General features: G+C 34.8%; 1 protein-coding gene across 10 annotated transcripts in view; it reads right to left on the bottom strand.

The window, feature by feature from the left end:
• Nucleotides 1-18,293, bottom strand: part of PHC3 (polyhomeotic homolog 3) — an 85,077-nt gene that overhangs the window by 42,722 nt on the left and 24,062 nt on the right. For 7 of the 10 annotated variants that reach the window (XR_003433823.1, XR_003433813.1, XR_003433810.1 and 4 more), the window contains exons 5-9: nt 18,047-18,205; nt 15,882-15,980; nt 9,238-9,484; nt 2,108-2,979; nt 1,764-1,811 (exon numbers count right to left, since the gene is read on the bottom strand). Coding sequence is in view for 6 of the 10 variants with exons in the window: in XM_027112003.1 (XP_026967804.1) it covers nt 1,764-1,811; nt 2,108-2,979; nt 9,238-9,484; nt 15,882-15,980; nt 18,047-18,205 (1,425 nt within the window). In the remaining 4 variants the exon portion in view is untranslated. The remainder of the gene's footprint in view (nt 1-1,763; nt 1,812-2,107; nt 2,980-9,237; nt 9,485-15,881; nt 15,981-18,046; nt 18,206-18,293) is intronic. The other 3 variants (XM_027111980.1, XM_027111993.1, XM_027112013.1) reach the window with 3 other exon arrangements.

Genomic DNA, 18,293 nt, shown 5'->3' with positions numbered 1-18,293 from the left:
CTTACCATATCTTACTTATCATACCTAAATGTCAATGAAAAATCTTTTAAAAAACATACTGATGTTACTTTGAAAATTCACTTATCTTTGAAAATTTCACATCTCTTAGAAGTATCTCTCTACCTTTGAATATTTGAAACAACCAGGAAATTGTGAACGAATGTGTAATTCATGAAGAAATGGGATGGTTAAAAAAATTGATTTGATAAAGGTAATAACAGAAAAATACAGCAATTTAATAAATAGGCTATGGTACTCAAAGAAAGGTAAAAGATAAGAACGATAACATGGAAACATCTGTAGCAAATATGACCATACCAGTGATAGCAGAGAAAGTTATTCTTCTCATGAAAAAAAACCATTCCAAAAATGAGGTAACATAAATTTAAAAAAAAACAAAATTAATAGAGGGCAGAAAATAATAAGATCCTAGATATTTTTAACTTTAATCCAAGTGTTGTTATGTTTTTGATATTTCTATCCCAAACATGTTCCTCCAAGGTCTGCCCTAACAAAAATAATTAGAAAAATATAAGGCATATAGAGAAATTTTATTTTTTTTCTTGTTAAAAACCAATTCATTGAACTAGAAAGTGAGAATATAAATTCAAATTAAATTTGATTTCTTTGAAGGTACTGTACACTTTTAAGCCTGTGTTTTTATATTATAATATCCATTGTAAACTCTTCAAAAATACATTAAAAGAAAATATAGAGACATAATAATTGAAATACAAACTTATTTCTAGATGCCCATTGTTGTCTTTGTCAAATTCTGTTCTTAATAAAAGTGAGTAGGAAGTGGAATTCAATCTCTTCATGCCTATTAAGATCAGTCAGAATGACAAGAATAAAGAATCTATAAATTTGCATCCTGAGCACCAAAATGTTTCCCATTAAGGAACAGACTTTGAAACCCCTTTCCTTTCTGAGTTTATGGTTACTAGCCTTTAAGTGATAAAATCTCTTTAGTGAGGTTTGATATAAAACCTCCTTTGGGGGGTGGTGGTGGTGGTGGGATGAACTGGGAGATTGAGATTGACATGTATACACTAATATGTATAAAATAGATAACTAATAAGAACCTGCTGTATAAAAATAAATAAAATAAAATTCAAAAAAGTAAAAATAAAAAAATAAAACCTCTTGAGAATATTGTTTTCCTCAGTTATAAATTAATTATGAATTTGATCATTCTAACATTTAGAGACCTTATTTCAATTTTTATTATAAATTATTTTATAAATTTAAAAGTCCTTTATAGAATGTTTAAAAGAAAAACATTTTTCAGGATAATTTTCCTCTGTAGGCAGTATGTACCATTTCTAGAGGTTTATTTTGATAAATTTCACCACAATCTCAGTTACTCAAAACTTTTACTCCTCCCAGTGGATTTTTTCATCCTCAGTATTCAACTCATCCGCTGAGATTTTCTTAGCTTTTTAAATGAGAAATATTTTAAGTATATATTCTCCCTTAGTAGAAATTTAAAAATCAGTTTAATAATTCTGAAAGATGGCCTACAGTTAATGTTGTTTTTGCAAAGTTGGATTCTTTCCTAGAATAACTGGTTTTTACAAAGTTTTAATTACAAAATACAAGTTTACCAAAAAATTACATCATACAAGCATACCTCCACCTTGAAGCAAAAGCCCCATAAAGGCCTAATACTTCAGAATGCATACAACCAAAAAGGTTAGCTAGATAAACCATACGTTTAAGAACATACAAGCCAACAGAAGGGATCTATGAAGGATAATCACCTTAAGAGAAAAAACTTTGTGCAGATGACACTGGTTCAAATGCATTCCCTTGGGGAAAAAAAATCAACTCTGTAAAGATAGCAGATGGATTTGTTTAAATAGTAATAAAATTAACGAGGGACTTTAATAACCATTACAAATTATCAAGCATGCAACCATACTACAACAAAAGTTTTTTTTTTTTTTTTTTTGCCCATACAGCATGTATGTCAGATACTGACAGATGGAAATTTCAAGCTTTTTAAATTCATTGGCATTTAGATCTAATGATATAACATAGCGTGGGAGAAAACTGTTTTTACTTTCAGGTCGGCAAGAAAGTCAAAGAGCTTCCAAGGGCTTACCACTGGTGGATCAACGGATGCTGGTGGTTGTACTTGTAGGTTTACCGCAACAGTCTGTGGAGGAGGAAGAGTCTGAAATGGCAACTGGACCAAAGCTTCTGCAGCTGGAAGCTCCTCTTCTGACACCAAAGCATTCTGCACCAAAACCTGGCCCTGGGACAGAATTTCAGGCTGCACTTGTAAAGATTGCATAGACTGCAAGGGCAGTGGTGGAATCTGAGCTGGAGGAGATGTCGACATCTGCGGAGGGGTTGCAATTGGGATTGGAGAGGACTGCAGGGTTGAATATTGCTGGTGTGATGCTGGAGACACAATCTGCTGACCTGGGGACACCAAGGTGGACTGCTGAACTGGGCCAATGTGTACAACAGGGGAAGCTGGAAGTGGAAGATGGGATGGAAGATTCAGCTGTGCTGTAGGTTGCACCTGATTAGCAGTGGACTGCTGCAAGTTTGACCCTGGCTGGAGAGCTGATGACACAAGTGGGTGTGGCTGAATAAGTGCTTGTGGATGAATAATTATAGTAGGAGACTGACTTGGTGAATGAGGTGGTGGAGGAGACACCACTACAGACTGCTGTGCTGACTGTGACTGGCTAGGAGACACTGGTAAAGGAGGGGGATGACTCTGAATTGGGGAACAATGCTGTGACTGGGCACTACTGGGAGCTGGAGGCAGGCCGTGGTTTTGGAGTGGTAAACAGTGCTGGGATGGTGGTGGGTCTTGAGTTGGACTTTGAAGTGTGATTGGCTGAATTTGCTGTTGCTGCTGCTGTAGCATCAGCTGATGGTGGGAAACTTTGGGAGGTGGTGAATGAAGAGGAATCTGCTGATGTTTTATTAGAGGATGAGGCTGAATTGGAGGATATGAAGCTGTGAGAGAAAAAAATGACAATTAGTATTTATTTCAAAAGTAATCACATAAATTTTAAAATAAATCTAAATGAGGAACGTTTTCGCATCAGAAGGTCATAATCATCAGAAATCTATTACAAGTCTTCCCAACAAGAGTGGCTCAAAAATGTAATGACAAACAACTTTTCCTTGGAAAACTACATAATTTCATAAAACAAACTGTACTGTGATAAGTTCCAAAAGAAAACTGCCTAAAACAATTGATTCATAAATCTGAATCTACATGATTTATTCTTATTAAATTTTATATGTCACCAGAATATTTCCATTAACTTTTAACAAAGTTTATCCACTTGAATTCCTTCTCTGGGAAGAAGAGGAGTGTAACTGAACAAGTGTAATATAAATAAAGATAACTTCAAAATCATAAAATAAAGGTCTCATCCTTTCTAATCCATGTCTAAACATTCTTCCAACTAACAGTCAACGTAATTACCTATAAAGCTTCCCAAATAAGTTCCCCAATTTGAACCGAGATGAATAGTTGGTACTATTTGACCCAGGAAAATATTTTGTATAAAAAGTTAATTCACTTAAGCAAAACACACGTGTGAATCCTACAGCATGGTTAAATAATCACAGTAACTAAGAAATGAAATTTCAGGGGCCATTCCAAATCCAGGAGACCAATAGTTTTGCTTGCAGAAAAAATGACGCAATCAGCCATGCTGTCTAGACAAATGATCTTGTTTTACTTCTCTCTCCCACATACACTAAAAGAAACCTACAGTAATCTATAAGTGATAATACCAGTTTTCTCCACAAGGGAGCCACTCATAACAGGAAATATATATGTAAGAATTAGCAAAATCAAGTAGAAAATAGTTTCCACATCATTATGCCTCCTCTGCATACTGACTGGTGCATATGTTCACACAGAGAGAGATGCTGGTGAAATCCTCTCTATCTAAATAAGAATGGAAACTGGGTTCACCAGAAGATAAACTGAAGATTACTTAATATTAATACCATGTAACATTATCACATTTAAAATATACCTAAAGACAGGCAAAACTTTTTTCTTAATCTCAGACTGTAATGCCTTTTATCTATTTTTACATTCAACCATTATTTGTGACAAAGACCTTATAAAAAATTCTAACAAATTTTTTTCAACCTTTCTGTATTTGGTTCATTATTATTTGAAATTCTGGAGATTCTTTAAGGAAATTAACATCTGATTAACATCTCAAGAAAGAAGCATTTAGAAGGTTCAACAAATACCCACGAATTGTTAAAAACAAAATGGAAATTAGATCTAAAATTTCATCTAACAAAGTAATTTTCATATAACTAGACTAGCATTTCAAACTAAGACTGAAAATTTTATGTCAGCACTTTATAAATGTGTTGATAAAGACTCTCTATTATAGAGTATTCAAAAAAATCTTGGACTTTTATAGAGCACCTTTCCACCAAGGGGCTTAAGATGCTTTCACATCTCTCTCCTTTGTACTCACAAAATGCCTGTTGAGTAGGTACCCTTTTACAGATAAGGAAATAGAGGTTTAGCAAAGGCCCACTTTAATTCAATTTTTAAGTTATAATTAAAATTTACCATATTCTTGAAGTACAATGGAGATTATATTCATGGGAATAAAAAGTCTTTCTTTGCTCTAGCAAGTAAGCAATCTTTGCCTTCTAGAGCTGGTAATTCAATACAGTAATAGTTATCCTTTCACCTAAATAAAAATTTTTCTTTGATTAGAAATCAAAATGAGTCTATATATTTTATATTAGCCCATTAAGTCCAACTGACAAGCACATATACTACAGAATAACTGAGGATATCTTAAACAATACTTCCATATAAGAAAAGTCCTAGTGTTCTGGAGAATCATGACGTGTGTTAATTTCTCTGATTTTAATAAACACTTTAGTATTGTCAGGGTGGCCTTATAACTGGAGAATTAATGATTGGCATCATCTCTCACATATGCAGCAGAACCTTTTATTATTGCAAATAATTAAATATATTATTGTAAATTATTAAATATATTACTTCATTCAGTAGTTACTACAACCCCATGAAGTACATAGGGTACTATACTAATCCAGTATATTTCAAGTGAAGAAACTTTCAGTAGTGAAGTGACTTGCCTAAAATCACCTGGCTATTAAGAGGCAGCGCTGGGTATAAAAGAATCCACAGTCTTAGCTGAGTCTAGGTTCCTCTTATGGTCTGAATGTATGTGTCCCCCAAAATTCATGTTGAAGCCCTAACCCTTAATGTGACTGTGTTTGGTAAGGGGGCCTCTAAGGAAGTAATTATGGTTAAATGAGGTCAAAAGGGTGAGGCCCTGACCCAACAGGATGAGACAGAAGAGAACTCGATATCCTCTCTTCTTGCACTCAGATGAAAGACTGTATGAGGACACACTAGAAGGCAGCCATCTGCAAGCCTGAAAGAGAGCGCTCACCAAAAACCAAACACTGCCAGTTCTTGATCTTGAGCTTCCCAGCCTCCAGAACTGTGAGAAGATAAATTTCTGTTGCTTAAGCCAGTGGTACCCAACCATTCTGGCACCAGGGACCACTTTCATGGAAGACAATTTTTCCAGGGACGGGGAGGGGGGCAGATATGGTGGTTCAGGCCGTAATGTGAGCAATGAGGAATGGGGAGCGGGAGATGAAGCTTCACTACTCACTCGCCTGCCGCTCACCTCCTGCTGTGTGGCCTGATTTCTAACAGGTCGAGGACTGCTACTGGTCCGTGGACTGGGGGTTGGGAACCCCTGGTTTAAGCTATCTAGGCCATGGTATTTTTTTATGATAGCCTAAGCAGACTAATTAGTCTTTTCACTACATACTGGATTAATGTCTGCAAAAAAAGATGCATATTTTTTCTAACTTATTTCATAAAAGCTCTAAAGACTGAGCTCTAATATAGTTCATGATAATTTCCAGACATTTGGTTAAAGTTTGCCTTTATTTTATATATTAAAAATAGGATTAATAAATATCAAGTGGGAATTCCACCCTCAAGAAGAAATGATGAAGAAAACTAAATGATGTTAGCACCCTAGAAATACATGTAAGGAAATAATAACCATGCCTGTTATATGTCTATTATAATAATTACTAGACTATAGTATGTTAGAATACAAGCAGATTTTTTAATACTTGAAAGTGACCTGCAGGAGCAAGCATTTTTCTAATTGAAGAAAAGGACAAATTACCAATTCAAGAACCTCAAAAAAAAAAAAAAAAAAAATCTTAGCTTCAGATTAACTCCATACCAACAAGAGCAGAAAAACTAAAAGAGTAGAAAAATTATAACTGCTGCCTTGCCAGAAGATACAAATTGCTTTGAATAACTGCATTTTTAAGTTAAAATTGAATTTTTAAGTTTGGAAGCTGCAAAGGTTTATGTGGCTTAGGGTGTTCCATTTGGTTTTATTTCTAAAAAGTAACACCACAGAAAACTGGAGTTTGGTTAATACACATAAGCTCTAAATCTGGAATTGCAATTGTCCTGAAGTCTCAGGATGGTGTAAGGCCCTCTTACTCTTAGATGGTTTTAGCTTACTGGTCTCCTCCATACTTACATAAAATATTGGCCATCAGAGGAAGGCAACTAGAAAGATATTATCACACTATCAATGAAAAGGGGAAGAATAAGTGTTAACTTAGAACCAGATATTGTGAGTTCAGGGGGAATGAAAATCCAAAAGCAGATCTCTTTGCTTGAACTAACCCTGAAAGAGTTCCTACCTTTCTCTTTGAAAGGATATTAACCTACCCTCCATTATAATCTATCAAAACTATATAAATCAATATAAATTGTCCCCTGAGCAGTCATTCCAAGCACAGTGGGTCACTGCCTCTCCACACTAACTCCTTCCATCAACACTGGCCAGGGAATTCCCTGGCGTTCCAATGGTTAGGACTCTGCGCTTTCACTGCCGAGGGCATGGGTTCAACCTCTGGTTGGGTAACTAAAATCCCACAAGCCATGGAGCGCAGCCAAACAGAAAACAAAACAAAGAAAAACAGTGGCCAGAGGCTGGTTTGAGGCTAAGAATACTCTGGACAATACAGTACAAAAATCCTGTTATCATGCCATATAGATAGCAGGACCTTGCACACAGATGTTTATAAAAAAGAATTCACATCTAACCATACTATGAGTGGATTTATTATTTATACATTCTAACAAACCCTTCACTTATCTAAGATTCAGATTGAAGAATTCTAACCAGTGATACCTAGTTAGTACAAATGGAAAAAACTGTGCTATAACTTCCAAAATCCAAATGGAAAAAAAAAATCAACTATTAATCCAACAAATATTTACTATTGTCCACCTATTATAGATATAAGTACATATAAGGCATAACTTGGTGCTGTCAAGATAAAAGAATGAAAAGGTTAATCTGAAAAAGGATTAAAAGACTTAATAAATGTAAAGTACCTGACACTACCCTCAAAGAGCTTACTTACTGTCTAGTAGAAAAGCTAAGATCAATAAGTATATAAATAACTATAAAAGAAAAAGTACCACAAAGAAATATAAAAATGCTATACAAGGGACTTCCCTGGTGGTCCAGTTAAGACTCCGCACTCCCAATGCAGGGGGCCCAGGTTCGATCCCTGGTCAGGGAACTAGATCCCACATGACACAACCAAGAGTTCACATGCCGCACCTAAAGATCCCACATGCTGCAACTAAAAGATCCCCGCATGCTGCAACTAAGACCCAGTGCAGACAATTAAATAAATAAATATTTTTTAAATGCTATACAAGTTCAGAAGGAGAGATTTCTAACTAGGGGAATCAAACAATTCCAAGATCTTGAGATTGCGTGATACAGAGAATGTTGGCAATATCAGCACAGAAGAAACATAAAAAGAGAAAAGGCAACCTTCAGCAGTGTAAAATGAATCTTTAAAAAGTAATGCGAAAAAAAGAAAAAAAGTAATGCATAATTATAAAAGGATAGAAAGAAGATGCTTACCTGATGAGGCTGGATCAAAGGAAGATTTTTTTTTTTAATGTAACATATGTGAGGTATCTAGCCCAGTGCGTCACACACACAACACACACACACACACACACACACACACTTTCAATAAACAATAGTTAAACTGGTATAAAAACATATGTAGAGGGCTTCCCTGGTGGCGCAGTGGTTGAGCGTCCACCTGCCGATGCAGGGGACACGGGTTCATACCCCGGTCTGGGAGGATCCCACATGCCGCAGAGCGGCTGGGCCCATGAGCCATGGCCGCTGAGCCTGCGCGTCCGGAGCCTGTGCTCCGCAATGGGAGAGGTCACGACAGTGAGAGGCCCGCGTACCAAAAAAAACAAAAACAAAACAAACAAACAAACAAAAACCATATGTAGATATATTAAGAATAGGAGAGATCTAAGTATGCTTAAGAAGCAAAAGAAAGGATCCAGCATGAGGGAGACAAAAGATGCTATAATAACTATGAAAGAAGGTCAGGAGTCAGTAAAAAAGATGCAATCAATGACACAAGGAAATAGTGCTAACTTTAAAGAAGAAAGCAGATAATTCCTTATCCTATTAGAAGTGAAGAAAGCTCAACACTGAGAAATTCTGAGATGAACAGAAGACACGGTAAGGAAACTCAGTCTGCACGGCCCCAGAATTTCCAGCATGAGAACCATGAAGCAACATTATCTGTAGATGGCAGAGGGAGCACACATGGGATTCAAAGGCTGATGAAAATGAAAACGACTTAGTTGATTCCCGGACATTTGCCTCTCAGAGATGAAATCAAAGATGGAAAAATAGCAACATGGTGAGGAAAATAATTATGCATAATCCTTATTTTTGGAAACTGATAAATTCCTTCCACTAATGACAATGTTAAAGAAAAATACATACTTGCTTTTTTTAAAAAGCTTTTAATTTTGTTCCACTAAAGCACATTAAACAAACCACAGGCAAATTATTTTAAAGCTAAAAGGTTTTATCGACATAACAGCAGACCAGCACATGATGAAGATGTTAATCAAATGTCAACTGATCCAAAAAATCTATTTTATTATTATAATTTGTTTTAGCTGTTGGGCTCTTTTGATTTCTCTTTTTTCAAGCTACACTACTGTTCTTTTGTTAACTTATAAAATTCACATTTTAAAATGTTTTAAAAGTATTCTCGTTCAAGTAATGGACATCTTTTGTTTTGCTCTGCCTGCTAAGAAAATGAATAATGCAACTGTTTTCAACAAAAGCTTTATCCCACCTGGTGCTATTAACTGGTGAATACTTGATGTCCGGGTGACAGCTGTGCTTCGTGATTCCAGACTTGGACTTTCTCCTTTCTTATTACTTTCTGGAGAAGGATCTCGTTGGCTGATTTTAGAACTGGTCACTGTTGTTTTGTTATGACAAATTGTCAATGACTGAGTTTGACTAGTACTTTTTGGCGGACCATTTTGTGAGCTAGATAATACACCCAACTTCTGGCTGCGTAATGTTAAATTCTGAACCTAAGAACCACATAACAAAAAATAAGGATGAAACAGATGGTATTAATTGATGTGGTAATCACTACCATTATAACAACAATGACAACACATTTATATTATGCTTTTTATATTATGCATAAAGCTACAAGCACTTGAAACAACTAATTAACCCTGAAGGAAAGGGGAGCTATTATTCTAAGTAATCATATCTTAAACATTAAGTGGCAATTTTTTTAAAAAGACATTAAGGAAAAGAATCGTTAAGAACTAAATGAAAATAGAATATATATATATATACACACACATATATATATTGCAAATGAACTATCAATATGAGGAAATTACTCTGCAACATACTGCATTTTAAAGTTACCAGGTCAGAGACAGTCAAAAGGAAGGAGAACGAGGAAGAGCATTCCAGGCAAAAAGGAAAACTTGAGCAAAGCTGCAGAGGTGGGAGAGCCCAGGGTGTGGAGGGAAGAATGAGCAATTCCTTCTACTTCACTGAGTTCTCCATGACAGGATTGTGAAACATTTTAAGGCTACAAGTCCCTCATAAACTTGTGAGAAATTACTACGCACAATTAGGATAGTGTGGATATAATATTGCTATCTTAATAAAGATCAGAAAGATAACAAAAAAAGCAAGTTAATAGGTCTATAGAGATTATAAGGGAACATTAATCTTCTAAGTAAGAAGACAAATTCATGAAATCACCTACCCCATTGTGATAATTATGAAAAGCATTTCCTATTAACTAACTTTAAAGAGTTAGTGAGATTTTGTTGTGGTGGTTATGAAACACTCATTTGCCTTTGAGAACTAGATCCCATGAACTAAAGACATCGTGCATGGCCTTGAAATGGTTTACATGATGACTCCTATCTATATCGGGGCTATGCTAAACACACTGCCAGTCTGGATGGTGGCAAGGATTATCCCAATTACTCTCACCTGAGGTCTATAACATTTTCAAACAGCAAGGCAAAAATGCCTCTCCAATAGCTTCCTAACCTTTTGCCTCAGAAATGAATGCACCTAAAACATTTATGCTAGCACTGACCCTGGGAGGGAAACTGAAGTAAGAGAGATTCTAAAGTAACAAATATATTGCTGCTTTATGGATGTTCTTCAGTTTCATGTCTGTTCTGTCTCTACAGCTGTATCATTAACTGATGCTCTATACCTTCTCTTTCCAAGTACCAATGCAGTGTTCAGCCAACAGCAGATGCTGAATAAATGTTTACTTCAGGGCAGCTGAAGTTTTAATCAGTTCTATTCTAAGCTACTGAAAGAATTTTCTAAGTGAGATCATATGGAGCAACTTCTCTGATTTTTGTCAAATATTTCACAGCATTGTAAATGGACTAATTACTGCTGTATTACTGAAATTTAATGCAAAGATAAAATATGCTAAAATCCAGATTTCTCAGCTTGCCACTCAAAGCCCTCCACAGTCTGGGCCCAAACTGCTTTGAGTCCCTTTTTCCACTATTTATTTCACAATCCTCATACTCTAGCCAAACTGTTCTGCTCACCCTTCTCCAAACATACCTTGCACTGTCTTCATTTAGAGCCCTTGCTCAAATTCCTCTTTCCTCAACGCTGTCTCTTGAAGCCCAACACAGTGCTCAAGACCATTAAAATTCCTACCCATTCTCCCAAAGAAACCTCTCGAAGTCCCTGGTTAGAAATAATTTCTCCTCCCCTCTATGCTTTTCCCATAGAATTTGGATCATAGTGGCCTATACCAATGACAAACATCTAGCTTGGTTTAGAATTACTAATGTCTGTGTCTGTGAAATACTGAGACTCTGACTGGCAGGCTCTCATCTCTGACATTCATTTTTGTACTCCCCGCAATTCCGGCTGCAGACATAACAGAAACTACACAAGTCTGAGGTATTCTCCTATATCTGATTCTGAAAAATGTATTGCATGGATTTTGTTGCTCTTGTTGTTGTTAAGTATCTTGTTTTATTTATGGTTTTCTTAAGCTAACATTAAAATCTGTTCATGTTTTACCAAAAGAAATCTCAACAAATGTCTAGCAGAGGAATATTAAAATCTCTCAGGAAGCAAGGGAAAAACAGCAAGAAATTTAACATCTGCCATAAATAATGTATAAGGTGGACCACAGAATGATGGTAATCAAGGTCTGAACTATAACCTGAAAAACAAAAGCTTTCCTTCAAAGGAAAAGCATATTCAAAGTAAATGAAGATCTGACACAGTGAACCCTTAAGCTGTAGCAGTCCATTTCTATAGAATAATATATTTTTCTTCTAATTTTCCTTTCGTTTTCTGGAATTCTGAAAGAAAACGTATGCATGTGCGTATTATATACCATATGTTATTTATATGAATAGATAAATTTTAGTATATGGCTTTACTATCTATGGTCATCTTGGCTTAAATATTTACAATAAATTTCAAACATGTAAACTATACTCCTAAAGCATATACAGAGCTAACTGAGCTGTTAATAGATCACATATTCAGATTTCCTTGACAGAGCTTCACTTTTAAAAAGAACCCACCCTTTCTAAGATAAAGAATATCATGGCATCTAATGCCCAACTTTAATTTCATCTGAACTTTTCCTGTGATCAGTTTGGGGAAACTTTCTGACTTTTGAAAAAGTCTAGATTTCCCACAAAGTATCTTTGCTAATTTCACACCTTACATTTTTATAGTGGATTATCCAAATACCCTCACTTCAGTTTTTTAATTTGGATCTAACAAATAATGTGTGAATTATCATAGGATCTCTTCTTTGTACATAAGGAAATTAAGAGTTCATGTCACACTGCCAGCAGTAGAACTGTTTCTAGCTTTTAAATTTAAAAGGCTGTTTTCTCCTCAATTCTTACAGAATTGCCCAGAGAGCCTTGGTAAGATTTCTTACTTTTCTATAACATACTTTTAGTCTTATGATATCTTTCTGAAAGTCGCATTTTTTTTTCATGATAAGGAGAAGAGATGGAGCATTTAAAATGGTAAGATATTCCAAATTTCTCATTTTTTTACAGTATGCTATAAATTTTAATACTGAGGAAAAATTAACTGTTATACTGACTTTTGTCAGTTAAAGAGTACTAAAATAAAACTTCAAATTTGGTATTTCTCAATTACAAACAAATTAAATGTTTTAAAAACTGCAAATATATGTTTAAAAATTAACAAAGTAGAGCACAAATTTTTCAAAACTAACAGCCCTGAACTTGAGGAAAGTTACCACTGGAATATTCAAAATATTAGCATCACCTACCACTGTCAGCCTCATTCACTGCCACTTCTAAAGCACAGCAAAGAAAAACATTAGTAGAGAAGTTCCTAAAGGTCAATCCATCCCTCTAGTTCCTCAGTCTATCCTTGAATTGAGTCAGATTATTAGAAAGCCACATACCTATACACATCAAACTGGACCCCAAAGAGCTAATTCTACAAATTACTTTGACTATGAGAACCCACAAAACAGACTGTGCTCTAGAGAGTTTGTTAGTTGTATTTTCCTAATAACTGGTTTATTTTACCTTGGAAACTGCAAATCCTTTAAATGGTTGAGCTTCTCTCTTCACTACTAGCTACATGAAAGCTAAGAACCAAATTCATGACTCATCTTTAGACAGTGCATAACAAAAACAGTAATTAGTAGCATGTGATATCTTATGTGCCAGGCACTATGCTGAGTGCTTTATTTATGATTACTGTCTCATTTATTCCTTATAACAACTCTGAGCTATTACTTCCAGTTCACAGTGAAGAAACTGAGGCTTAGCATAAGTAATAACAGCTAACATTTAGTGAGTGCTCACTAGGTAACAGACACTGTTCTGTTTAATCCTCATTACAACCCTACGAAGCAATACATTTATTTTATTTTATATTGTTGAAACTGAGATTTAAGGACATACAATGAGAAGGTGGTAGAACATGTATTTGAATCCAGAGAATCTGGCTCCAGAGTCCAAACTTATAAACACCATGCTATACTATGACCTACCCAAAATCAATCAACTGGCAAGTGACAAAGCAACTGTTGCTGAAGTCAGAATATAAACCCAGGTCTTCCTATTCTCCCCTTTGCAGAAAAAGTACTAATGAGTACCTACAATATTCTAGACACTAAACATATATTACTCACTCTTCAACTTACCCTGCAAGTATGTATGACTATTAGAGATGTTTGGTAACTTATCTCAAGTCATACAACTAATAAATGACTGCAGTGGGAGTTGAACTTAAGCCCATGCAGGACTTCATGCATGTAATTTCAATGGCAACCACACGCCTAGCTCCATGCCACTTTATCATTCTGGAAGTTGACAGGTTTTATAAAACCAAACCAAACCAAACCAAAACAAAACAAACAGGAAGATAATATCTTCAACAAATTCATTCCACAAAGAGACATTTAAAGTTTAGAGCTGAAAAAACCTTAAAGTTAACAAAAGTCTCATTTTGTAAATATGGAAACTGAAGTCCAAATAAGTTAAGGAACTATAGAGGGTCACAGAGCACATTATGAGAAACCGGAGTTTAAATGATCACCATCTTTATATGCTGATATATGAAAATTGGACTTTGTTATTAAATAAAATAGAGATTCTATGAAAAATACCAAAGAATATTATTGCTATCTCATTTTTTACTTTTTACCAGATGACTGAGATTATTAAATTAAAAATTCGAAGCCAAGGATGACCTTGAGATATACCAATTTCTGCCATATGCAATCCAAAACATTATCTATGGAAAAATATCAAAATGGTATCATACAATATAAAAGTCTACTCAACTGTTTTAATTTAAAATGTACTCAATTTCATTCATTTTTATTAACTTTACTGAGGTGTGACTTACCTACAATAAAATGAATGAACCAGTTCAATAAGTTTTGACGTTATGTATATACCATGTTACCACCACCCCAATCAAGATATAGAACATTTCCATCACTCATACCCCTTCCCAGTCAATCGCCCCCACCTTCTGCCTCAGGTAGCACAAATCCATTTTTTCACTATAGATTAGTTCTGCCTGTTCAGAAATTTCATATAAATAGAGTCGCAGAGTATTGCACTCTGTGATGTCTGGCATCATTTACTAATTATAATGTTTCTGAGATGTACCAGTAGTTTCTTCCTTTTTATTTCTGAGTAATATTCCACAATACGTTTATCCATTCACCAGTTAAAAGACAGTGGTTACTTCCAGTTTGGGGCTATTCTGAATAGAGCTGCTACGAACATTCATTTAAACATCTTCATGTGGATATATGTTTTCAAATCTCTCAGGGTAAACATCTAGAAGTGGAATTGCTGGGTAACATGTTAAGCATATGTTTAACTTTATAAGAAAACTTTTTCAAAGTGGTTGTACTCTTTTACACTTTCACCAGCCACATATGATAGTATGGTTCCTCCACATTCTCGCCAAAATGTGGCATTTTCAGTCTCCTTCATTTCAGACATTCTAGTGAGTGTGTAGTGATATTCACTGTGGTTTTGATTTATATTTCTAGGAATATTAATCATGTCGAGCATTTTTTCATGTGCTTCTTGGCCTTTCGCATATCTTCTGTGAAGTGTTCAAATTTCTGCCCATTTTTAACTGAACTGTTCATGATCTTATTACTGAGTTGTAAACCCACTTTATATATTCTGAATACAAGTCCTTTGTCAGATATATGTATTGTGAACACTTTCCCTCAGTCTGTGGCTTTGCCTCTTTGTTTTTGTAGCAATGCCTTTTGAAGAACAGTTTTTAAATTTTGATAAAGTCCAATTTATCATTCTTTTCTTTTACAGTTAATGCTTTTTGTGTCCTATCTGAGAAAGCTTTGCCTACCCTGGAGTTGTAGAGATATCCCCTATGTTTTCTTCTAGAGGTTTTATAGTTTTGTCTTTTGTCTTTAGGTCTACATTACTTCTGGTTTATTTTTGTGAATGGTGTAAGGAGAAAATTAAAGTTCATTTTTTCCATAGTACCAAACAAAGTATAAACAAAAAACTGAGTAACATTCTGCTCAATTTTTTAAGTTTAAAGTTTACCCAGCTCATTTTTAAATTTAAAAGCCATCGTGACAAGGTTATTACCTAACTGCTTACAAAGGAATCTAAAGAATACATCTCACATAATAAATCTGCTTTACAATAAAACTAAACATACAATGTCACAGCAAAACGTATTAACTTTCACTAATGTCAAATAACCTAAATATCCCTGTTTAATGGCATTATAATTTCTATAAAACCAAAAAATTTTCTTGAAGTTCTCACTGGATTAAATGTTGATCTGAAATGTGTGACAAAGAGCACTGAAACTATCAGTAACTTAAACACAAATGTATGTTTACCTTTAGCCTGAAGACCCAGACCTTAAGTACCACATTATGAAGCTAGACAAGCTCACCTGAGTAGCTGCAGACTGACAGGAAGATGACGATGACGACGAGACAACAGGAATGTCAGACTGTACAGCAGCCACAGTGGTAGCGGGTGTGAAAATCAGCTGTACAGACAGAAAAACCAAAAAAATACCCTAAGACAAAAGAACATGTCCCACACACAATGTATAGCAGGCAAGAGAGACTGAAATTTGTGACAGAAAGACAATGCAGTTTAGGATTGTCTCCTAAGCAAAAGGTCTTACATGACAAGGAGAACTTTTTGATAATAGAGAACTCAAAAGGAAAAAAAAAAACCAGAAACATTTTTGAAACAGCTCATGATTCTGATGAGTAGAAAATAAATCAGTGCTCAAAAATGTATTTTGGCAATATGAAATCCTCATACCAAATTTTTCCCCAAATAAGCTATTATACTTAAACTTTTCCCAGCTCAAAACTATTGTGGCAGGATTCCTAAAATGGAAGTTAGAATAGGCAACCATAGTCACTGCTCTTGAATGCAAACTAAATTTCAGTGAGAAACATGAAAAGAAACACCAAAAAGTCTTTTCAGTCCTCTTTACCCCAAAGGATAACTATGCCACATGCTACGTTACAATATTTCACTCAGCTACACAGGATCTGTGTAGTACAAACCTAGGTTGCTCTTGATTTTAAAACTATTTGTAAAGAAATATTCATTCTAAATGTAAATGCCACAACATGTTAAAAGTCAACAACAAAGCAGCCTGCAAAAAAAAACTTCACATCAAAAAAAAAAGAAAAAGAAAGGAAAGACATACTTGATTTATTTAATTATCACCATCTCTTTTCAAATACTTTTTTTTTCAATACTGAAACAGAATGCCATTAATTAAAAAAGGCAATACAATCCACTCAGAGATTATCCAATCCAATTTAGTAAATTATGACAGTTGTTTCAAAGAACCTGTGAATACTCTATCTCAAAATTGCATCAAGTTATACAGTTCCTCAAAAGCCATTTCTGTTTAAATTAAAATTACCAATTAAAGGATCATTTAAACTTCAGTTCTTTACATACTAAATTTAAGTGAATTAAATAACAAGTATAACTTTCACAAGAAAGTAATTTCCAGTACAAACAGCTAAAAGCACTATACCTAAAAAGATGTTCTATCTAGCGTGAACCATATGAAACTGACAGTTTTAGAAGTCAAAAACGGTCCAGTAGCAACCATTTCAAATGGTTCTCCCTAATTCTGAAGTATATTACTGATTAAATAAGATCTCATGGGGAAAAAACCCAGAAATATGGTAATGTCTATTGAATAGTCTGTAAATAAAAAGAGGGTCATATCATTGTTTCCTGTTAGAAATATGATGGAAACCTTCTTTGCAATTTTAGTGTAGAACTGGGGATCCAGATATATATTCAGTTCACTGGATAAAAAAGAATATAAATAAATACATATCAGGGACAAAGTTCTTCTCTAGCTACCTGTAAAGACATCAAATAAAGTAAATGTCAACCAATTTTTACATTCCTTAAAGAAGGCTCAACAAGTAAATTAGGAAATCAGTAGATAACACAATAGCCAAATTAACATTCCTGTATTAACAAAAGATCAAAGTGAGCACAGGAACACAAATCACCTTGCAGATTTTAAGACGGGAATAACCAAAGCTAAGACTCATCTGGTAAATTATCACGAACTCCAATCCAGATTTCAGAAGATCCCACAATATAAATTCTAATTTATAGTTAACAACCAAGTTTTTTATGTTTCTAACAATTTCATCAAATCTAAGATGTCAAAGATATACGGTGATTTTATGTATCACTACAAGCACCAACTACAACCGTAAGATGCCATCAATTATAAAATGCATCTCAGTTTCAGAGATGTTAAAATATGAAAAAGGGTTTGAAATCAAAGAAATTTGATATTAAAAATTAATCACTCCTATGTTACAGAATCTGTTAGCTCCCTAATGCTGCTAATTACTATTTGATACACCAAGAAGGCCTACCAATTAAAGGTAGAATTTTTCATGACATAAATGTATAAGAAATAGGCACATACACAAAAATTTTGTTAAACATTTCTTAAATATTAAAAATGCCTCCTATTGCATCAAATCAAGAAACATTTTGATCTCTCTCAAGTCTTTAAACACTGAAAAAATCTGGTAGCTCATATCTTACCATTTGAGCTCGGAGATACATTTGAGCTTGGCTTGCCGTTAGGGTAGGGGAGGTACTCCCTAGTAACATAGTCTGTTGGGTAATACTGCCACTGGTAGAACTGGAAGCCTGGGAACGGCTTATTAACTGTGCAGGTGTAGGAGAAGTAGAGAGGTTGATCTAAGGAAGAAAACATATCAGGTCATAGGCTTCCATTTCTTGCTTCCATGTCACTGAATTTCACCAAGCTGCAGTTAGGCAATCAATG

Source organism: Aethalodelphis obliquidens, unplaced genomic scaffold (genome assembly GCF_003676395.1).
Source record: "Aethalodelphis obliquidens isolate GAN/ISIS:26980383/991018 unplaced genomic scaffold, ASM367639v1 scaffold1, whole genome shotgun sequence".
Lineage (NCBI taxonomy): Eukaryota > Metazoa > Chordata > Mammalia > Artiodactyla > Delphinidae > Aethalodelphis > Aethalodelphis obliquidens.
The sequence above is the reverse complement of the archived record's forward strand: the minus strand, read 5'-3'. Positions and strand labels throughout refer to the sequence as shown.